General features: G+C 47.6%; 1 protein-coding gene across 1 annotated transcript in view; it reads right to left on the bottom strand.

The window, feature by feature from the left end:
- The window catches only part of cox10 (cytochrome c oxidase assembly factor heme A:farnesyltransferase COX10), a 22209-nt gene extending 441 nt beyond the window's left edge, over positions 1-21768 (bottom strand). Inside the window, exons 1-7 of the mRNA XM_040177059.2 lie at positions 21609-21768; positions 20705-20844; positions 20173-20569; positions 19351-19475; positions 3182-3252; positions 1423-1655; positions 1-563 (exon numbers count right to left, since the gene is read on the bottom strand). The exon at positions 1-563 is cut by the window's left edge and continues 441 nt beyond it. Coding sequence (XP_040032993.2) covers positions 145-563; positions 1423-1655; positions 3182-3252; positions 19351-19475; positions 20173-20569; positions 20705-20844; positions 21609-21639 — 1416 coding nt within the window. The 5' untranslated portion in view covers positions 21640-21768 and the 3' untranslated portion in view covers positions 1-144. The remainder of the gene's footprint in view (positions 564-1422; positions 1656-3181; positions 3253-19350; positions 19476-20172; positions 20570-20704; positions 20845-21608) is intronic.
- Positions 21769-23048: the final 1280 nt, after the last annotated feature.

Below are 23048 nucleotides of genomic sequence, written 5' to 3'. Positions count from 1 at the left end.
AGTGAGAGGCTTTAAATAAACGGATAAAACGGTCGCGAGGACCCCGACGAGTGGTTAAGAGGAAGACGCCCAGGAGAGCGTCCCGGTTAAAACAAAAGCTCTCAGAAGGCATTGAAAAGTGTTTTGGGGCGTCTTGGAAGCCAGCTAGCTCTGCAGTGCGAGGGCCGGAGCCGCCGCCTCCTCCGGGCCCCCCCGGGGCTTCTTGCACGTGAGCGCCAGCAGCAGCAGCATGGGCAGGTGCCAGAGGCTGCAGAAGAACAGCTTGCGGGCGCTGCTGCGGTCGCCCCGGCGATAGAAGACGAAGGCCAGGTAGCTGATGTACAGGTTGATGGGCAGCGAGATGACGGGGAAGGTCCAGGTGGTGACGCCCAACGCGGGCGCCACGGTCGACAGGCCGATGAGGCCCAGGCTGTGGCGCAGGGCCACGCGCTTGCACATGCCCGGGTGGGTGACGGACATCATGCGGTAGCCGCCGCGCGAGTAGTCCTCCCTCAAGTTCCAGCTGAGGGCGTTGAAGTGGGGGAACTGCCAGCAGTACAGGAAACCACCCATCAGCAGAGCACCTGTGAGGGAGGAGGGAGAGAGAGAGAAAGGTGTGAAGGAGGGCAGCGATGGAGCAGGACTCTAAAATGCTTGGCGTGCAAAATATAAGAGGGAACTAAATGTTTTATGTTGTGAAGCTTTGAATAAAAAGTGACTGTTCTTCATTGTATAATGGGAATTAAAGACAGTACTTTATATTATGGTGTATTTATACACATTGACACTCACCTCGTGTGGTCAACGATGTAGCATATCAAAAACATTGTTTCTGCCTCTACAAAAACTAGTTAAGAACATCTACGCTATTTTACCCAAAACAAAAAAATGTCCACAATAATAAAAACAGCATTATTGCTTATTTCACAACTAAAGATATTTTGGCGGCACTTCTTGGCTTCTTCCTTGAACTTATATCGGCTGACAGTGTTAATAAAAATACAGAATATGAAATGTCTGTATATGACTAAACGCGTATGGATGAATATGGATAGGAACGGTTAAACTCTTTGTATAAATATAGAAATGATATGATATATATAATTATATTTGATATATTTATATTTATCTGTTACGCTCTCTTATCAGCGTAAATCAGCTGATAAGCGACACGACGAGTTGATATATCTGATCGGTTCATTCCTGTCTGCATACGACGAGAGTTATGGAGACTTAAAGGTGATTTACTTCAGACCAAGCAAATACACCAATATCAGAAGTACTCTGGATATAAATCTCCACCACAACCGGACTGGCAGCTTGTCAGTGACGGCGGCTCTTAGGCCAGAGACGCGCACTCTTCTGTCTCGCTTTTGGTAAACATGCGACCTGAGGATGTCCATATACATATACACATATACACATATTAACATGCAGTCCTACCCGGCTCCAGGCAACCGGTGGCGGCCGTCCAGCCCATGACTGGAGGTATGGCGCCCACCAGCGCCCCCACCCAGGTGTTGGCGATGCTGTGCCTCTTGAGCGGGGTGTAGCAGCAGGTGTAGAGGAAGATGTTGAGGCCCCCCAGGAAGCCCGTCAGCGGGTTTACCGCCAGCGTGAGCAGAGCCACTCCGGGAACTCCGCACGCCAGCGCAAAGGACACGGCGTGGAGGGGACTGGCGTCAAGGAGGGAAACAGAAAAAGGGGAGAAAATATTAGAAGGAAAAAAAATGCACAAAGGAAAGTTTAAAAAAAGTTTTGGTTGGGGGGGGGGGGATTCTTGATGAAAGGAAACCCAGATTCAGGCTCAGACAAAAGCCTAAAGTGCCATAACATGGGCACTATGGGACAAAGTTTTTAGGCTTGTGCAGACACCAGATAAGACAACGATAGCTCCACATGTCCCACACACACACACCCATGGGGGCCACACACCAACAGTGAGCAAAAAACAGTGGGCCCAGTCTCAAAACGGGAGGCTTAGAGGAAGCTCATCTGATAAGAGTTTGTCAGGGATAAAAGAGCTGCAAGATAAAGAGCACGTGCACACGCCGGAGATCAAAACTCGCTGAGGAAAAGGCTCAGGCTTTTTAGCCCCCTCCTCCTCCTCCTCCCCTCATCTTTTATTGAAAGCAGCGATGGCGACGTCTGGTTTAAATTCACCAGTAAATGCTCCATAAAATAAAGAGAGCGGCCGAGATTAAAAACTTGACCAGACGCAGGCCCCTTTTCTTCTAAAAGTCAAACAGGGCTTTTATTTTGGTGGTGTGGCCGCGCGGGGAGATTGGGGCATTAATGTGATTAGTGGTGTTGTGTCTGTTTTATGTGGGGACGAGGTGGAGGCTGCCTATGGGCTGTCGACAGTCTGGCTGTGGCTGTGGGCTGACTCCGAGGGGGGGCCGGGGGGGCAGCCGCTACGTCAGAGGTGTGATGTGATGTATACAGGGAGGCAAAGATGTGCGGAACTGAATGAACAGAATACACAGTTAATGTACTGACAGTCGGGAAATACATAAATGGAAAGGACTAATCCTGCGAGATAATTGTCCCAGACATCCCATTATGATATCAAATTAATGCGACCAATTTGTGCAGAGAAGCCAAGTGGAACCGCTACATTTGGTTAAGTGACATGAAGAGGAATCAGGCAAACTTTAGCGGGGACATGGTTGTGCACTCAGCGCTGGATTAACTGGATCATAAAATAACTCACTGAACAGTTTCAAGCCATTTTCAGCCAGTAAATTAATGTTCTGTTGCTATGGGGATTCTGAAAGCAAAAGCCCATATTCCTGTAAAACGATATAAAAGAGACAAAGGTCTTCTCCTGTAAGAACGAAATGTGAAAGAAAGCAGCCCGTCTCCTGGCACTGACACTGGGTGGTTGTTTTGTTTATGCATCAGTGAATACCTGCGCCTGCTGGAGACGGTCAATGAGTCGGAGCTTTGCTGGGGTTAATTTAGCAGCAACGCTTCAGTTATTGGCAGCTACCGCTTCTACTCTACATGCAGCTCAGTGCCTAAATCAGGAAACGGACAGGTTTTAATCAGCGCGGATGTTAGCTCCGTGCTACGGCTTCCTCGGAGGTGTGGTCATTAGAACGTTGCCTGCAAACGCACCTCGACATCAGATCAATGTCCCTCATCGGGCCCACACAAGTGAAAATGACATATATAATAATATTATTTTAAAAAGGAGTACCTGATCTGTCCTCTGACCAGTGGGCGGTTCTTTGTGCGGTTCATGTTGGAGTCGAAGGGCACCTCGAAGTACTGCGGAGACAGAAACACCGGTGGGTCAATGCAGGAGACACGCACACACACACACATGCACCATATAATGGGGGGGGGGGGGGGGGGGTGCTCACTTTGGATGTCAGACAGAAGATCCACTTTAAGTGGTGCTTGCTCTTGCACACCTTCCACCATATTATGTTTCACCTTCAGCAACGCCTGGGTGGGACTGTTTACAGTGCTGCCCGCCTGCAGGTGCAAACAAACTGAAGTGTGCGCTGCGATTTGATCACGTTCACAGGACTTCCACCACGAGTCTCTCTCTCTCTCTCCCTCTCTCTCGGCAACATCTGGAGAGACGCAATGCGGGACGAGCAAACCTCTGGGCCAAAGGCTTCACCCTGCCCTTCTGAGAGGAAGCGGACGGGAGGTGGAAGGTGGTGGGTGGGTGGGTTTTGGGTGTTCTGGGATACAACTATGTGAAAAACTACTTATACTCCTGTTTTATGATCTGCTCTGGAGGAGTATGTTTCAAAGTGCTCCCATGAGATTGGCAATGTGTGACTAAAATGCAAACACATGGGGTGCTTAAATGCAGGAACTAGCTAATCTGTGTGTGTGCAATTGAGCATGTGTGTGTGTGTGTGTGTGAGAGCGGGTAAACATACATAGATGTGTGCATTTTGCTTGCCTACAGAAGAGCCTTTGACTAATGAAGAAAACAGATCAGGCACTTAGAACATCGAGAAGCATCTCGGGTGATATACGGCTCACATAAAATATCTAATAAACAGATAATGCACTTTTCTCTACTTAAACCCGTTGCTAGATTTACTGCAGTCCTTAATATCCGAAAGGCATCATGTTATAAAAAATTCAATTAAATAAACCCTCCTGGTGGAATTAATGGCATTTCATTTGGTGTACATTATTTGGCCAAAGGTCATTGCATTGCTGCTCTGCAGGGGGTCTTGGCCCGTCGTCTTCTAGGTATTTCAGTCCAATTCACCGCAGGAGCCCCCACAGCTGATGCTTAGTCACAGTGCGGTTACGCTACTATTGTGAGGACAAACACACAACACTAGCAGTAAGAGAGACACGCCCACAACCCTTAAAAATAGACACTTCCTCCATTGGCCCAAGTTACTGCCGGAATTCCAACGGCACTGAAACCCTCCCGGCGCCCAAAGACGTGAAATTCGGCGGTTGAATCGACGCGGTAAAGAAAATGTCCTGCTCGAGCCGGTTGAGCCGCGTCCGACGGGACTGGGCCGAGCTAATGGACAGCTGGGTGTGTGGGACTGTGGGGCCGCGAGCCGAGGTGTTAATTCTATTTCCTGGGTCAGGAAATGTGTCGGGAGGTCACGGGCCGCGCGAGAGAGAGAGAGCGCGAGCCGCACCTTGTGGCCGGAGCAGAGCCGACATGGGCCCGGAGGAGGAGGGAGTGGGGGGGGCAGAGCGCGGCGCAACGCTGCTCACATAAAGAGAGACGGATCCACTAAATTCTCCAATAACATCAGCCCGCCTCTAGACAAATAGTGCAAAGCAATACAGCGCTCTGTGCATTGTCCCCCCCCTCCCTCATATGAGGCACCTGTACAGTAAATAGGCGGAGAAACAAAAACGCTGCGCCGCGTCTCACCGGCCTTTTAAGTCTAAAGGACCTCATCTGGTTCGCATCAGTATCCCTCTCAGCCCGTGTATCCGCCCTCGACGCCGCCATGTGTTAGAGTGAGTGAGGGCAGCGGAGACCTGCGGGGGCCCGAGTGCTGCAGCAGGTTGGTCTGGAGGTCTCAGAAAGATGGAGTGGAGGCACATTGACTGTAATCAGCCGGTGTGACAGTCGGGCGTTTGCAGCTTCTAGCAACAAGCTGTGTCAGGTGTGTTGATGTACAATCCCATTAAAAATGAGCTTAGTCTAGAATGCTAGTTATTGTAAAAGGGGAATGGATGCGCCGTACACACTTATTCAATATATTTATTGTCGTCGGTGAGGCCTGTTGCAGGAAGAAGGCGTCGACATATATTTGGCGTGAACTATGTATCAATGTTCGCGCTCAGATGGTGTGATGACACGACGCCTCTTTGGTCATTTTCAGCTCGGTGACACATCATCCGCTTTATGTTTTTTGTGCCCTCTGCTGTGCACTAATGAGTGGAGCAGAGTAGCATAACGGGTCCTTCATGACGCGTGGCTCAGTATCAGAGATGAGAGAGGCGTCTGTGGGACAGAACCAGAAGCTATAGAATCTGACTGCTGCTGCTGCCGCCATCAATCATGAAAAGACACAATTAATTAATTGATTAAATTATTATAATAATACATATAAAAAAAATTGAATCTCTTGCTTTACCTTTTTTGTCAAATAGATTAAAATGTTTGATGACTCATTAATAAAAAATATATTATTTTCAATCCCGTCTGTCTCGCCCCTGTGCTCCTGTCGTCATAACAACAGGTGAGCGGGTGGGAGGAGTGGGAGGGGCCAGCGGTCCTCCGTGGCTGCATATTGCGCAAAGCTTTCCCATTTTCTAGAGGTCCAATCGAATCTCATAAGTGTGCTTTGTGAAGAAGGTCACAGCGCAGACGTTTACGACGCTCTGACTCACGTTTCACTGGGACTGCAAGTGTGCAAAATGTTGGATTTCACTCAGTGGATATTGGGAATAAAAAGAGAACGAACGCGTAAAACCTGATAACCGTACACGATGAGCCCTGCACCGGCCGCTCCTTGTGTTTCCCGTGGGAGAGGGTGTGTGTGTTATCAACCCCTCACTTCCTATCATTCTATGAGGACAACAGGAAGTGCAGTGAAGGTCAGATGGCAGTGATACAGCAACTACACACTGCGTCCGCTGTGTTTACTCGAAAGGGCGAGTGTGTGCCTAAGTACAAGGCACACACACACACACACACACACACACACACACACACACACACACACACACACACACACACACACACACACACACACACACACACACACACACACACACACACACACACACACACCTCTCCCAGGTGCACAGGCTCAACCCAACAATAAGACCAAGTCATCACTTGTCAGAATGTCACCTGTTTGCACACTGCAGTCAAATTGCAGACTCAATCATCCATGGTGAGGAGGTGGGGGGGTTTCACAGCATGCGAGCCAAGTCTGCTTTAAAAAGAAAGAAGCATGAGAGCTCTCAAAGCCCCCCCCCCCCCTCCCACCAACAGCGAAGTGTCTCTGATCAAGCACTTGACAAACAAGCAGCCCAGAGATTTGCATAGATTAAGCTTCCCTCAGAAGTCAACGCTGCGGCGCTGGCAGACGTTCGCTTGACGGCGGTTTGAAGTCAAATGAAAGAAGAAAACAGACCTGGCGCGCAACCCGGCTAGTCACAACACACAAACAACAAAGCTGCTGTGGCAGATTAAGGTTTATTTCGAGGTGAGTTTAACGGTAGACACACTGGTGAACCGGGAAAGAAGAGACGCAGGATGATGACCCTGAAACGCCAGGAAAAGGAATGTGTAGATTGTGCAGAGAAAGAGAGGCGGCTGAGCGGACTCTGCGGTAATCAGGGACGGGCGGCTGGTGGTCTGTAACCAGCACAAATACCACACCAGTACAGATATAAAAAGGATCATCACGCATCATCTCGCACGTTGAGCTGATTTCACTTTAATGCTAAAAACAGGAAGAAAAGATGAAACGACGCGCGTGTCAACAGATGGATGGAGTGAAAAGGTTGATGTAAAACATCTCGACGCACAACACCTTCAGGGGGTCGCGGCGAAATACAAGTGTTTAGAAAAAGATCTCCTTCACGTCACGCCTGTCACTGACAAAATAGCAATGTTTAGCTCACACTATCTGGAGCGGAGGTGCGAGATAAAAGCAGGAGACACGTGTCTGTGAGTGGAATGCTGCACACAAACAGCTGGCAGATGTTGCCGGGGTTTCTCCTTTGATGCGATGAAACAATAGAAGATCCGCCGGCGTGAAGAGACACGAGAAGCTCCACTTGTTTAAGCGGTTCGATTCATGAGGAAGAAATCGGTAAAAAGGAAATCACCCGTCCTTCGACCAGAGAGCAAAGAACCCGTCAGTTCACTTATTCGGGTCAAGTCTCCCTCCCAGCGGTGCGCCGAGTCCTCCCTTCTTCTGCCCCCCTCCCCCCCGGCGGTGGTGTCGGCTGGCGCAGCCTCCCTCTCCTGATTGATGGCCCGAGTGCGGGACAGCGAAGCGCCAAACTGCGCTCATGTCAATGGATCTAAAAGCACCTAAAAAGGACAGAAGTGTTTGTGATTCCGGTTGCCCGGCGTGTCCGATTGCCATCGTCGCCAGCAAACGCCGCCTCCTGGTGTGCGGGAGGTCTCGGATTACGGGGCAAACCTTCGATGGATGGCAGTGAGCAAGGCAGTGGATCTTTAGGAGCAGGAGACCCCCCCTCTCCCCCCCTCTCTCTCTGAGATTTTTCATTACATGGCGTGTTTGTTTAAAGTCACGGTGAGAGCGACTACCACGTATGACCTCGGGGATCAATTCATAAATTTGCCACCCGAGTGTAAATATGCGTCACGCCACAAGAACGCCAGAGACAGATAGAACCTGTGGAGGCCCAGTTCCAAATATTAATCTTCATTTGTGTGAAAGGGGTTTTTCATTCGCAGGGCCGGCCACTGGGCCGTGCCAGCTGGCCGATCCGTTCTCCCTCCACTGTAAACATATCGACTGTGCAAACAGGACGCATTCCTTTGTTGGAGCGCTGCCGGGTCATATCGCCCGTCTGAGCCCGATAACTTAACGTCCCTCGCTAATGACCGCCTTTCACTCCGGCTCCTGATTACACTTCGCTTTGCACACACTCCACTACGTTCTCTTCAGCCTGCCGCACTGTGGGAACGCCGATCGGTGAAAGGCCCATACATTAAAAATAAAAAAAAACTCTGCTGGGTGTGTGTGTGTGTGTGTGTGTGTATGCGTGTGTGTGTGTGTGTGTGTGGTCACTTGTTTAAAAAAGAGAAATAAACAGTCCTTTCCGCCATTGGTGGGCATTTGCAAACAACTGAGAGTGTGACTGACATGACATCCCGTTTGAAAAGAGGCGTTTATGTGACCCTGTGTGCGCTTGAGAGAATGCGAGTGTTTAGATATTTCGTCTGCGTGCGACCACAGTGAAGCCCGGAACGGGTGTGAATGTGCGCGTGGGGATTCTTACCGGCGCAGAGGGTCGCGGAGCAAAAGAGCCCCCCCTCAGAAGGCAGATGCGCGCTGACACGTATGAAGGCCCTCGCTTGTTCCCTCCCACTTGACGGCAGCCGTCAGCACCTCGGCTACAGTTCTGTTTGCATCAGTGACCCGCGGCGAGAAAAAATAAGAAAAAAGAAGCCGGCCCTTCATGTAGACGGGCCTTTCAAAATGAGGAGGACGACGCAGTGAGGCCCGGACCGCGCTTTCCCCGCTCGTCCACAGCGTCGCCTTATAAGGACACATCTTTTTTTTTTGGGGGGGGTACAAAGGAAGAAAAAAATTGTGAGGGATGCAACAAGATGCCAATCATGACACACTGAGAGGAAGAGTTTCTTAAAGGAAAGTTAATCTTGGAAATGTCGACACATTTTTGGTATAAAAGGTATAAAAGCGTATGAATATGCCTGATGCATAAAAAGAAAAAAAGGTCTTTACCTTTCCCAAAAGTCAACTAAAGTAAATGTTATGTTTTACATTTGAATCGCAAGCGTTTACTGTCTGTGTGCTTATGACATGCTAATTATAGCCTAGCTTTAGCTAATAACCCAATTTTTCCATTTTATTCTGGTCATTTCCTATGTTTAATAATGGGGAATTTTCCTGGAAAATCACATAGCAGATTATATATATATATATATATATAGTTAATCCAAACTCTGTAAAACCTCAGTCCATTAGATCCACCACTCCCCTCTATTGGTTTGCCCACTGTCAGCCAAACTAAGTCTCCCTTTACATGTTTCTATTTGTGTAACGGCTCACAGGTCTGGTTCGGCCCACTTCTCCCGGGCGACGTCTTTCCGGAAAAGATCCGGCGTGTCCAACAAACAGAGAAAAGTGACACTGCTTCACATTATTCAACCAGCATCTTTGTCCGCCAGCACGTTCTGTAAAGAGACACAACGACGCAGTGCACGTCTACTTGACTCTAAACGGAGCGTAGTTTACTAAATTACATCGTGCCGTGTTGAATACGATTTGAAGCTCAGGTTTGCTGAGGTTACAAAGCAACACAGAAGTAGGGTCATTTTCTCAAAGACTTCGATGCAACTTTGTACTTAACCAGTGAAGTCGCCCCCCCCCCCCCCCCCCCCGAAGTGGAACGCAGTTTCAAACCCGCGGGTTTCAGCCTCATCCCTGAACTGGCCTCTAAACGTAGGGAGAGGACTCGTCAACCATCACATTGGGGTGGGGCATTAAATAACAACAACCACCATGCAAATGTTCCATCTCATTGTTGACTACAGACACCTCGTGGTTTTCACCCCACAAACTCTTGGACTCACACGGAGCGGGAAGAATTTGCTGATCCACCCGACACAAGGGGTCGTTTGCCGAGGAGGCTTGTGTTCCTGTCAGAATATGTCCTTCTCCCCTGCCGGAGCTTTCGCCCCCCCCCCCCCCCCCGAGACCCGTCCCTCTTTTACTTTTTCTCTCACGATCCCAAGTCAAGTGGATCCAGTGGAAAGGCGACTGCTTAGCTTCCAAACGGGTTCTGGGGGCTGAGACTCAGCCATCTGTCCCGTGAGTGACCCGTAATCCGTCCCTGTCCGGGACTCAACGGAGAAGAGTAAAAGCTGGCGTGTCCCAACGGGCTGAGTCGCAGCGATGGTCACGAACCCGAGGACGACACTATTTGAGGCTTGGACAACTGGCAGCTGGGAGAAGAGAACGATACGGCTACGGGGGTCCACGTCTACGTCTTTTGCACTCGCAGTACAGTTCAACACATTTTACGTGCTCCTTACAATCTACGAATAGGTTTATTTTTTCAACGAAGATTAAATTGTCACAATAACGCAATCAATGCCAATGCAAATATTTAGTCTTATGTTCTAATGCTAAATCATTTTAATACTTTAAACTTTGTCTTTACTGAAGTTAAAAAACGAAATTTAATAAATTTAATTGCCCAATGCAGCAAGTTTTGTAGATTCATGAGACTGAAGTGGTGTTCTTTCGGCATTTGCCCGCTGCCATCTTCATTGTGGAGACCTGAGCTCTACTTCACAGCCCTCCGTACAAATGGATGTAATTTAGTCTTAGAACAAAGACGGATACTTCAAAGTGGCAAAGTGACATTAAAAATTGACGGCTGGTGAAATTGAAACCCCCCCAGTCTCTTCATAAGCAATCACTGAGACAAGCGTACGGATGAAAGGTCTGTAGGTGGGAGAAAGAGACATCCAACCCGCAGCGGAAACTTTTAATCTACAGGATCTGGGTAACTGAGACAAAAGACTTTCAAAGTAAAACACACACACACACACACACACACACACACACACACGTATGGCAACAAGCACCCTGAGGTCTATCATTCTCAAACTGATTACAGTTGTGTGGGAGTGAAACGACTGGACTACGTGAATAGATGACTGCGAGGTGGCACGTTGCGTTTCAAGGCCTTGTTTTTGTGCGTTCACAGATGCTGCGTTGGAGGCCGCGGGCGGAGAGACGATGCCTCGCTGAGTTGTTATAAAAGGGTGTCCTTTGTCACTGGGCAAACATGCGAACGGGGAGGACGATATTAAACTCCAGGGACGCATAAACCAACGCAGCCTCCGTGCGAGAGGCCACGCCGACCACCAAGGTAGCAACGTTTCTCAAAGCACTTCACAGGCAGAGAAAACAGGAACTACAGCGTACAGCAGAGTACAAAACAAAGCAGTAGGTGTGAACACCCACGTGCAGAGAGACGCACACTTCGGCCTGCGCTTCTAATCAGCGGTTAGCCGACGACATGAAAGGACGCCATGTCATCAGGCGGCTTGAGGTCCTTTTAATTACCCAAAGTGTCTCCTGTGACACAGACGGGAGGGGGAGAGGGGGGAGAAAGGGTCCACACCCAAACCTAGTGGGATTACCTCCCTCGCTTCAGGTGAGACGGGGAGCAGCGGGCAGGTGAGCCGACGGCCTGACGGAGCGGGCGTGATGCTCCACCGAGGGCCGAGACACAGAGGCAGACTCACTAAGCCTCTTGAGACGCACATAAAAGGGCGGGAGGAGCGCTGAGGCTCCGGGACACTTTAAAGGGGGACGCTCGAGAAAAGATTGGTAGGTGCACATGAGCTGGAATTCATCATTTATCATTGAAAATATGGCAAAGAAAGTGTTTATTGCCATCTCACCCCCTTTTATCTATTGGCTAAACAACTGCTGTGTTTGGGATTAAATTGGTAACTAGAACAGAATCGCAAACTCTTCTCCAGGAAGTTTGAATGGAAAACACATTGAGATTCATCACACTGAGCTTCTCACAGCCTCATTTTGGATTCGTTCAATGCAGAGATTAAATCCACTTTACCGAAACAATACATTGTCCAGGTGGTGCCGTTGGCTTTATCTAATCCCAGCGTAACACACAGCGTGAAACGCAGCGCTCTCCGCTGTGCGTGTGCATTAGGGGGGAGATAACACGGATTACAGAGGGAGATACAGCATGTACACTACCGCAGGAACTAGGATCAGCAGACTGGTGAATGTATGACGTCTTTTTATTTGAATGTACCTGAATGCCACCGCTATCAGCAGCAGTACGTATAGATTCAGAGAGTGCAGGAAACGTTAAAGCCTGAGTAAACGACTAACAATCTAACAGTCTTGGCATGCGTACAATATTCTGAACAATATGGCTCTCAAGAAGATTGCTGCTCTTAAATGTGAGTATTATGAGAAGAGCCTTTTTTTTGAGTGTTCGAAATATCCTCGGTAGCTTGTTCCCAAGTGCTCAGGGTGCGCGCTGTGCTTACATAATGAAGGGCTGAGGACCCGAGTGCCACTTGAGATTCAGTCGGAATAATAGTTATTGGAGAATAACTATTTTTCAGACAAGTATACAGACAAGTATTGAAAGCAGAAGCCGTAAGCAAGGAAACCTTTTTTTCAACTGAAATGTTCTTTTCGGGCCATTTATATGCCATAGTTTCTGCAGTTTCCTTTTTTTTTTTCTTACTCTCACCTGTGACCTCAAGGTGTGCATTGAAGGCGACACAATCAATAAAAAAAGTGACAAAAACCCCCCACTGTTTGAGATTAGTGAAGAATAGACCGCAATGCACGAAACAGCATGAACACAACTAGCTGACCACAAAAAAAAACCCCGGGGTTGAACTAACCGCCCCCGGCCTTACGGTAATGCACGCCCCCTCTTTCTGCATGTGGCCGGATAGAAGGGGAAATATAAAGTGACCCCACATGCTTCATTAGACACAGCTAAATGAGTTTTATTTAGAGGGGGTACGGTTTGCGCAGCCCTGTGAGACAAACGCTGGGCCGGGGAAAAGAGGACTTTTAAGATTTGAGACACACCCACGGCTTAGGGAAAGCTCCGGTGCACGCTGGTAACCATTTTGCTTTCCAGCAACGATGCCCCTGCCCTAAAAGCTTTTTCGTTTGAATCAAATTAGCATGCAGCGAGGGCTCGCGGGCACGCTGTAACCAGGGCTGCTTTTGTTAATTATCCACGGATCTCCGCGCTAAAAAGAGTGTTCCTACTCGCCTTTTGACGAAGTTACCTTCAGATGGACTGGGTAAACAAGTTTATAGGGGAATACGTGGTTCATTGTATACAAACACATAAGCGTGATCCCCTAAATACACGACTGAGCACATTGTTGCGTTACCTAGCAAGTGTAAAACGGCAAACTTCTTTTGTCTTTTCTATTCTGGTGCAAAGTGTTTTTTTTAATGGTTTACGTCTTTTCAGCAGTGCGTTTCTCAGTGAACTTAGGAGCCATTATTGTATATGCACGTGTACAATTGTCTCCCTTAGAACTTCCAAGTGAAAGGCCAGCCGAACATGAACGCAAATAACTTTAAAACCATTAAAAGCAGCTCATTTAGCAAACATGGGCAACTCCACAATGTCCCTCAATATACCGGAGCACACACAAAAACAACAAGTGTGTGTTCACTCGCGGCGTTAACTCATATCACATCGTCTTTCTTCGTGTCATTTGGAGCGGCTCAGCGAAAACCAAAACATTTGGGCAAAGTGGCTTGGCAGCGAACGGCGACATCACATCTAGCGAATTAAGCCTCGGTCTGCTGACGGGGGGCTTATGAGAAGCAGAGCGGGACCCCGCTCTTAAGCGAGCGCCTCTTCATCAGCTCTCTGCCCACTCGGCTCCAGAGCAGCGGCAGGGGGAAGGTTTCGTCCACTCGTGTTCCGGGAGCAGAGCTGAAGAGAGGCTGCGTTCAGTCAAAAAGGCGTCTGACAAGAGTTCTAGTCGATGACTAATCGTCATGTGCAATAAGCTCCCCACCTGTGGACCGTCAATGAGACTCCGCAAGAACCAACAAGTGGGGCAGCGGCGCAGCATCAGCTGGCGTGACAACATTTACTCAGCTTGCACGAGGTCAGCCGCCGCCAAACGCGGCGCGGAAAGGTTCACCGGTGACAGACAGTGCTGAGGTGGGTGGGTGTCTGCACCTTATCTGGTCGGTCACCGAAGCCCTGTAATCACAGTGTTTTGTGACAAAACTAAAGGCTAATCAGCGGCGTTGGGGAGGAGCGGCCCCCACCTGCCCGTCCGTCAGTCAGTCAGTCAGTCAGTCGTGTTTCGGGCCCTCGGGGGACGGCGGCTCTTTTGTGGCGAGGTGTGTTTGCTCAAACAAGCTCTGACAGCGAAAGCTCGGGGAGACACTTTGCGTGTGAGCAGCAAGTGTGAGCTTAAAGAAAAAAAATAAAAGAGGGAAGATGACGACATTGTTGTTGTTGTTGTTCCAACGCCGATGAGAAGCCGTGTTCACCTCCACTCATAACAGGATCACAAAGAATATGGTGCTGGAGGGAAAAAGAAGTATATACTAACATATATAATGATGCAATAAGAGAATGACAAAATGACCACCGTGCCAATAGATTTGTTTTGTAATTGCGATTACTATTTGTAAGCTTATGACTCCATAGGATTATTCGCCTGAAGTAGAAACACAACTATTGACGGTTCAAAAATACAAATATGAATGTAGTAGTATATTAAAGTTTTCCTTGCACAGAGCTTTAGTTTGAAAGTATTTTAATAAAAAGGTAGCGTTCAACTACCGATTGATGCAAAAGTGTGCTTAAAAGAAGAGAGGTACGCATAACAGCATAAACAATGAAAGAGGCAGTTGTGAGCACGTTTGTATCCATGGCTAACCAATCCTTCGCCTGGCAACAGTGCTCCCTCCCTCAGGCGGTATGATCGGTGGATTTAGCCCTTCGTGACTTTATCAGAGAGAAGCATCTGTCTGCCGTCTGCGGCTGAAAGAGATGAATTCGTACAGTGGGAAACGGATTGGCACCCCGTGGCTGACAAAGACAAAAGGCCTTTAGAAGAAATTAACTATTTAACAGGGCTGTTAAATAGTTAATTTTTCATTTCAATCCAGCAATTTGTGTGTGTCCCATCTAGCCAGGGCAATTAAAAATAAATTCCCATCCCTCCTCCCGGGCTAAACGACAGCTTGCTGAGGATCACGAAAAAGCGAAACCTCAAAGCCGTCAATGTCAAAGTTCAGTGTGCGCTTTTGTTTTAACTAAGCTGGTGGAAAACAAGATCTTAAGAGCCGCATCTGCACTGGGAAATGATCTGGCTTTTGATCGTCTGATGCGTTTGACCGTTAACCGTCGACTCCTCTTAAAGAAAAACACAATCCTTTGAAAGACAAAACACATTTTGAACACTCAATTGTGTTTCTAAGCCAGTTCAACGAATGTGACAAGCACTGATGCTTTTACAGCTCAATCTGTCTCGAGATAAAAGGAGAATTAACCACCCCGTCAATATAGGGCTTATTTTTTTTTTAACTGATCCATTGCAAATCATCAAGCGCATTCCGACTCGAAGGCCGATTGAAGATAGATTGCCCAAGGAGGACAGTGATGTCGTCGTGCGAGCTGCATTCTGCAGCACCCGTTTGAAAGCGTATCTTCTGCGGCTGCTTCTCCGCGGGGGAACAGACACGAACCCAGCAGAGGAAGGGCTCCATCCTCTTTGAAGAGGGCAGTGGATGGTGGGCTTTTAGCGGCTACGCGGCTCCTGTTACAACTAATGATCCTCTCAAGAGGTACCGCGTTACGGGCGGTGCCTCAAACTACAATGAGAGGAGGCCAAATCCTGGAAAAACTGTTGTGGCAGTCACTTCACCGTTGAGGCGCAGGAATGCGGCCCAGCCGGAGGTAACCTGCTACCACCTACTGCGCTGCTGCTGGACCATTATCTCCATCTGGAGTCCGTCTCGGGCCGCCATAAACCATCCCGCCGTGGTGCAAATTCCTCACTGTAGTCCCGGCCCCGATAGGTGAGGGGTTATTCTGGACTTCATGACAAACTCCCCGTGACAAAAGGCCCTGAATGAGCTTAAGCCTGCACAACACGCTCGCTTTGTGTCTGCATGAGATGACGCACTGCCGGCAAACGCACTAGAGGTTTATAGAGACTTTTAAAACAGACTCAGTGTTTTCATGATCTTTATGCTTCTCATTGTTTTCGACAAAACATTTTCTTCCAAAAAGGGTAAAAAAAATATTTTTTTACCTTGTTTGAATACTAATGTACAATTTTCCGTATTCAACATCTTCATAAATAAAGATTTGATACTCAGAGTCTTAAGAAAACTACATAAATCAACCCCATTTTCTTAATACACTGGTAATTGTGTACTAGCTATCCCCACACACACACACACACACACACACACACACACACACACACACACACACACACACACACACACACACACACACACACACACACACACACACACACACACACACACACACACACACACACACACACACACACACGGGTAAATAATACATGTCTGCACAGGACGAGAGAAGAGGGGGGGGTGGGGGGGGGCCTGCTTATGCGTGCCAGCCTCAGACAGCTCACCACAGGACAAACACAGACACAAAAGGAAAAACTCACTGGTCACGAAAGCAGAGAGAAGACACGAGGCGGCCGCAGCGCTCCGCCAAAACAAAAGCATGCGGCCCCAAACCGCCGCGCGGCCTTTATTCTACAGCGGAAGGCCGGAATCTCGTTTGCACACGGCTCGGGACCTCAGACTTCCCCAGCGCTTGACCCAATTATCCAATTAGCCGAAGCGGTGGGCAAGACTGGGAGGTGATGACGGGAGGAACACCTGTGGAGGCCGTGCCTGGTGTGTGTGTGTGTGTGTGTGTGTGTGTGTGTGTGTGTGGGGTTCACAGGAGGTGGCTGCCTTAAATACTAATCAGAGCTGCTTGAGCTGGAAGCTTCAATAATGACGTCCTCTGATGTGGAGGCAGACATGACAGCATCACGACTGTGGTGGGGAACTCAAGACGGCCACATGCCATTGTTACGTGACTGTGAGTGCTTACACCCTTCCGTCGACTTTCCTAAATAGAGTCGCATTTTAAAGAGGAAACCACAGCATTTTCGGTTCGCCCTACGGGTGCTTCCCGTCGGGACAAAGAGCAGCCTCGAGTTTTGACAGCGCCGCCGAAGATCCGACTGGCACTTCCAAGAGCAAAAGCATCCCCCACCACAATCATTTCCCCTCCTTAGCTCAAGGTAACTCAACAGCTGTGTGGTCACATACTTGCACACACACATACACACTCCATTAAGAGATTAGGGCCTAGCTGAAGCTAAAGGAAGTGATCTTCAAAATCTTCTTTCTTTGTTGTCATTTTTTTTTCCACATATAACCACACTAATGAAGAATACCCGTTTATTCTACATGAAAGGGAGTGTAAATACAGAAGGAAAAAAAAAACCTGGCAGCAGATCAGAGGGATGGGAATTTTCTTTTTAGGATTATGAAAAACAAATGGTGCGACCAGAAGTGTTGGGATGGATTACACACAGGTGAAGGAGTGTCTTTACCTTAAGAAAGAGCCGACGGAGCGCGTTGCCCCACAGCGGGGCAATTACATGTCACACAAGACATTCCCCGTGCCTCTGTGTGTATAATCAGGGTGAAGAAAATCACCCTCTACAAACAAAGCAACAACTAGAGTCGCATCATACGCAGCGAGCCACATGCGGTTCATACAGAACATAACTTCACGCTCCTAAATGATGTTTCTCCTTTTGATTGAAACGTGTGCCCTTGCACGACTTTGTCAGAGACAGGTGGCCGATGTGCCTGGAACACAAATCCCATTTATGATGAGACGCACAATGTCAGCAGAGAGAACAAGGGAGGGATGGGAGGAGGAGGGAGGGGGTCACATACCAGCTGCTAGCCACAAAAAAGGACTTCTTAGCCTCAAACAGAGTGAGCACAGAGGAGTTTTGGGGCAACACAGAAGCACACATTACATTACAGGTAATTTAGCTGACGCTTTTATCCAAAGCAACTTACATTGCATTTTTTAACCCATGGCTTTTTACATTTTTGCCCGGGGAGTTCCAAAATACAGGAAATGTTTGGCCTGCTTAAATCTGTCACTATTTATTCAGAACTTTGACCTGCTTCTCAAACAAATGTGGCTTTGACGAAGGGCCTGGAATAAGTACTTCCTGCAGGTTTTAAAACACACTTATCTAATTTACAACCAGCTAGATGTGCTCTGAAATTCACCTTTGCCCGTGCTTCACCTCCACTGTGGGTTTGAAACCAGACCTGACAGAGAGGCACGGAAAAGCAACTGGCCCCGTTTGAGTGAAATACGAAGCCGTGTCGTATCCTGACCTCAGGCCCAGTTAGTTGACAAAATGAAGACTGACAGCGGTGATGTGAGGGGGGGAGGAGGGGTCCGCTGATAAAGGGACACCCAAGGGTACAGACAGCCGCCTCTTGCATCACTCAGCGCTCTGACCGCCCCGATTCTCCGGCGATGGAGCTCCAGCGAGGGTGGTGCGGGAGGGAGGGGGGCATTTTTCAAATACCTGAAGGATATTTACACACCTGCTCCACGTGAAGCAGAGGTGCACGAGCATGACAGTCACTGGAGGGATTGAGCCATCTGCATCCGTGGTCCACGGTCCACTCTAACCAACTTTAGAGAACGCAACTTCTCCGTCGGCTTGACCTTCATTGTTGTTGTGGAGCACAACAAAGACAGACAAGCGGTTGGAAGGTCTGCTGTTGAGGGCAGGCCGGAGTAGGGAGCTCGGGGGGGGGGGGCTGTAGGGGGGGGCAGGAACCTGCAGTGTAATCATGGCCTTTGCCAAATGACAGGCCAGAGACGCTGCTAAGCAGAGTTCAAGGTGGGGCTGAGGGAGAGGTCACCCATTAAACTAATACTCCTGAGTCACGGCGAGCAGATTCCTCTGTACAACACTGGGCAGCCGGGGGAGGCGCCACTAATACCCGGCATCCCAAGTGTGCAGCCGCGCCGCAGCGCGCCTCCATTCGTGGCTTCTGGGAGAAAAAAAAAAGCTTTCAGCCGGCTCGATGCATTTTGTGAGACGCGTAGCGAGAGAAGAATGTAGAGTGCAAAAGCGGATGTGCTTGTTCCTGCAGACGTCATCGACGGGGAAACTGTGGATGTTAGTTGCTGTCAACAAGCACGTCCGTGTTTGTAGAACGTATCAACAAAAGATGTTTCAAGCATTATGGGACCAAGAGATGTCTCGCTGTGTCTGAGACCCAATTTCTTTCCAAAAGGATACTGGTAATTTAAAATAAACAGATTGGAGTAAACATCTGTACGTTTTGATGCTATTCTTTAAACAATTACACGAGCTAAGTGATTCTTCTTTTGCTTTATTGGACCATAAATGCAATGTAGGTTGTGAACAGCTGAAAGGCCGTGTTCCCAAGATGACGTTCAGTAGTTCACATCTATCTCAATGTACACGGTACCAGTCAGAAGTTTGGACCCACTTTTTCATTGAACGCAATGAGAACATGTATTGGTTAGCACTTGTTAAGTGTTTTTTTTAATGTTTTAATAATAATGAGAACTGACCTGATTGATTGAGTTGGCACTGCAAGAGGCGAGGCACGTTCCCAGGGAGGCGACAACGAAGATGACGGGGTCAAAGGGCACCGGAGCCATTGCATAGCCGGCCGCTGCACTCGTTACCACCAGCGCTGAGAACACCGAATAACAGAGCAAATTAAAAACAGGCGCAGGGGTTAGAGAAGGTGTGCTGGGAAGCACAAGGTTGGTGGTTCGAGTCCAGGCTGCCCCATGTTCCATGTCGAAGTGTCCCTGAGCAAGACACCTAACCCCTAATTGCTCCCCGGGCAAAAATGTGAAAAGGCCATGGGTTTAAAGTGGAAGTGGAAGTGTAATGTAAGTTGCTTTGGATAAAAGCGTCTGCTAAATGACCTGTAATGTAATGTAATATTACTACTTCCAAGTAACCGGGACAGAACATTACAAAACTTTGCTTTGACTTGTTGCTGTAAACAAATGATTACATGTCAACATGAGGAAGGCCAAGTGCTAACAAGTTAACAGCACATTTTCATGTTATTTTATGTTCCTGACAACATTGGTAGTGTCTCAACATAAGCAGCTACAGCAGCTGTTGCCAGCAGCAGATGTAGATGCTTCTGTGAACTCCTCCTCCTCCATCTCTGATATAATGGTAGGGGAAACACTGCATATGTTTGTAAATGTATGCTAATTTGTATTTCCTTCCTCAATATGCCGCATTTACCACGCTCAGGCATGGCTTCAGTGATATTTAACAATCTTAATATATTTTACGCAATTTTTCGCATGCTTCACTTTTCATAGTCCATATTTTACGGGAAAAGAATCTGTTTTGGGGTATTCTACCTGTGAGTTTGATTTTAGCAAGCTGAGCATAGATATCCGGCAGCTGAGCACCATCGACCTTCAGCTGCTTCCACTGTCGGTCCAGACGCGCCTCCCTCGCCTCGTCCGTCTCCACGTGGACATGGGGAGTCTCTTTGGGAGCCCCAACAACACAGAGTGCAGAATCTTCCCGTACAGCTGCGTCGTCGTAGGGCTCAGAGGTTGAAATACCAGGCGGTGCTTTACTGGTGATATTCTCCGACGACGACACGTTATCCGTGAGCACAGGATCGAGAGTTGGAATCCTCTGCACCCGTCTTTCGACGCCGTTGTCGTCTCTCTCCTCTACACTGGTCGGACAGGGAGCCGCTTTCTGGGCGGCGCGTTGATGAAGCTCACTGTTGTTCTTTGTGACATACTGAGGGGAGACCAGAAAGTGGGCTAATAATTTGCAAATATGACGATGAAACAGATATCAGTGCTTTACAAAAAGGAAATAATGATATATTCACGGTACGGTTTGATACAGTGATACAGATTCAGTGAGAGATACCTGGCGTTTTAGGAAGTTGAGGTGTTGGTACGTCAGCCAGCGTGATGGATCTCTTTTGTGCAGCTGAATGAGGCAGCGGGCGGTCTGGTTGCAATGAGGAACATTTTGAATTAACTGCTTCAGACTGACACCGACCACCCCTACAAAACGTGAAAATAGTTTGGGATTAATTCACAATCTAAAAAAAAATACAAATGACGAACATTAGTGTGTGTGGAGGGGGGAGGGGGGTAAATGCATTTAAATATTGCATGAATACTAATTAAACAAACTACAAACAGAATGCAACACAAACCATATGTTCCGCACAAAACTGACTGTCTTAAAGGATAAGACACCTCCTGGCCTTTACAAAATAAAAGCATGCTAACAAAGACTGCTGTGCTTAGCTAATGTTAGCTCGTCGTCACTATAATCTAACGTTGTCCGTGTCGGTTAAACATATTCATTCTCCCCGTTTACACACTGACATTGTGGGATATAACAGTAATAACATACGGCGCGTTCACCCAACACGTAACGTTAATGTGTCGTGGACCTTGTTCTCATCGTCACGGTCTGTCGGGTAACAGTTATAGAAGCCACGGTAACATTGGTTTACGGGTTAGCTTTACGCGCTATTTGATAGCACACGGTCGTAGGTAAATAGCCACAAATATATCGTTGTCAAACCAGACAGTGAATAGATGATAAATGTGGGTCTCTCCAGATGTGGTTGACTTCTATCTAAGGTCACTGCTAGCCTGTTGCCAAACATCTCAGCTGCTATAGATAGCTGTATGCTAGGCTAGCTAGCTAGCTTCGCCTGCAGCTTCAAGGGCTGTTTGCAGGCAGCGCAGATTAAAAGAATATCTTTAAACGCAGGAGCACGTTAAACATCGTGACACGTGTCCTCTTAGGTTACCTGACAGTCTGCTACATGGCGTTTTGTACATGTTCTCGTATCATGAAGACGGCTCCTGTTTCAGTTTCGACCCCTTCAAATGCAGCGGGACGCCATTACGACCTCGGGGGTGGAAGAGAAACACTTCCGGGGCAAGAAACGTCATCTAGTCCGTGAGAGACTTTCGTTAAAGCGATTTTGAAAAACACATGAATATTATATGTATTCTGAATACTACAATAAACATATACCATAAATACCTGCTACTAAAAAATAAACAAAAAAACGACTTAAATACTTAAAATCATATTAAAGAAAAAAAGTTGATAAAAAATATATAAACGTTAATTCAAGTAATGTAACTAAGTAGGCCTACATCTGGTAATAAATTATGGATACTTCAAGCTCATCTTTTTTTTCCTTGAGTCTTTTCTTATTTAATGCCACTCTCTGCCACTACATATATGAGGGTTTTTCTTTTTTGCAACTTTTTTGATGATCGTTTAATTCTTCATGGATAAACTGTTATTATTGACGCCTACTTTCCTACTATCAAATCTTAATATATTTGAGGTGAAAGAGAACCACAATGCATCTAATTTCTTGTTCAACCACTTTATTTAAAGAAAATGCCTTTCACCCAGAATGTCGCGGCACTAATCCACAGATTTCTTTAATTCTAAAGCGGCAGTGCTTTTTTAAGGTTAATATTGATTCCATGAAAGCACATTCATTTTTTGATGATGATGATCCTCATTTCAGTCCATGTTACCCACTAAAGCAATGGTGAAAACCTTCTTCATTCCCATTCCAGGACATGAGTCTGCATGCTATGGCATTGTAATTGGTGCCACAGTTTCAATGTATTCCCAGTCCGACTCCTTTTTATAAGGAACTCCAAACAATTGAGCTAAATTAAAGTAGTGCGAAACACCATCAGTTTATTTGTAACAAACCTTGTAAGGAGGTTTTTTTTGTATAGTCAAGTTACCAGAGAACCTCTGTCCCTGTCAAATAAATCTGGGCAAAAGACAGGATTCATTTTAATTCAAAATCTCCGTCTGATTCAATGTGTGGCGTTTCGTCTTCTGCCCTTGTACGTCCTCTGACCGGCCTCGCCGTTTGGCTTTTTTTATTTATGTGTAGGATCATCTTGTTGGCCCCGGCTGCCACGGCCAACAAGATGGAAACCTTCTGATTAATCCTGCTTTCACTTTGCCGCTTGGCTTTATTCAAACAAAGATAATGAAACTGTACGATTGTTTGCTTAAGCGCAGTGTGTAATTTCCTCAAACGCAGCAGGCCAAATATCACCGCTTTCGGTGTTACGACCATGTTCTGCAATGGTGGTGCAAAAGTCCTCAGCAATCCCGACGAACTCAAACCCCCACCGCAGTCCAAGCCGAGCATCCAGTTCTCCAGATTCATCTGATTCATTCCGCTCTACCGCCAGCTCCTCCT

The sequence above is a fragment of the Gasterosteus aculeatus genome, chromosome 5 (assembly GCF_964276395.1).
Source record: "Gasterosteus aculeatus chromosome 5, fGasAcu3.hap1.1, whole genome shotgun sequence".
Taxonomy (NCBI): Eukaryota; Metazoa; Chordata; class Actinopteri; order Perciformes; family Gasterosteidae; genus Gasterosteus; species Gasterosteus aculeatus.
Note: the sequence above shows the minus strand (reverse complement) of the source record. Positions and strands in the feature narration are given on the sequence as shown.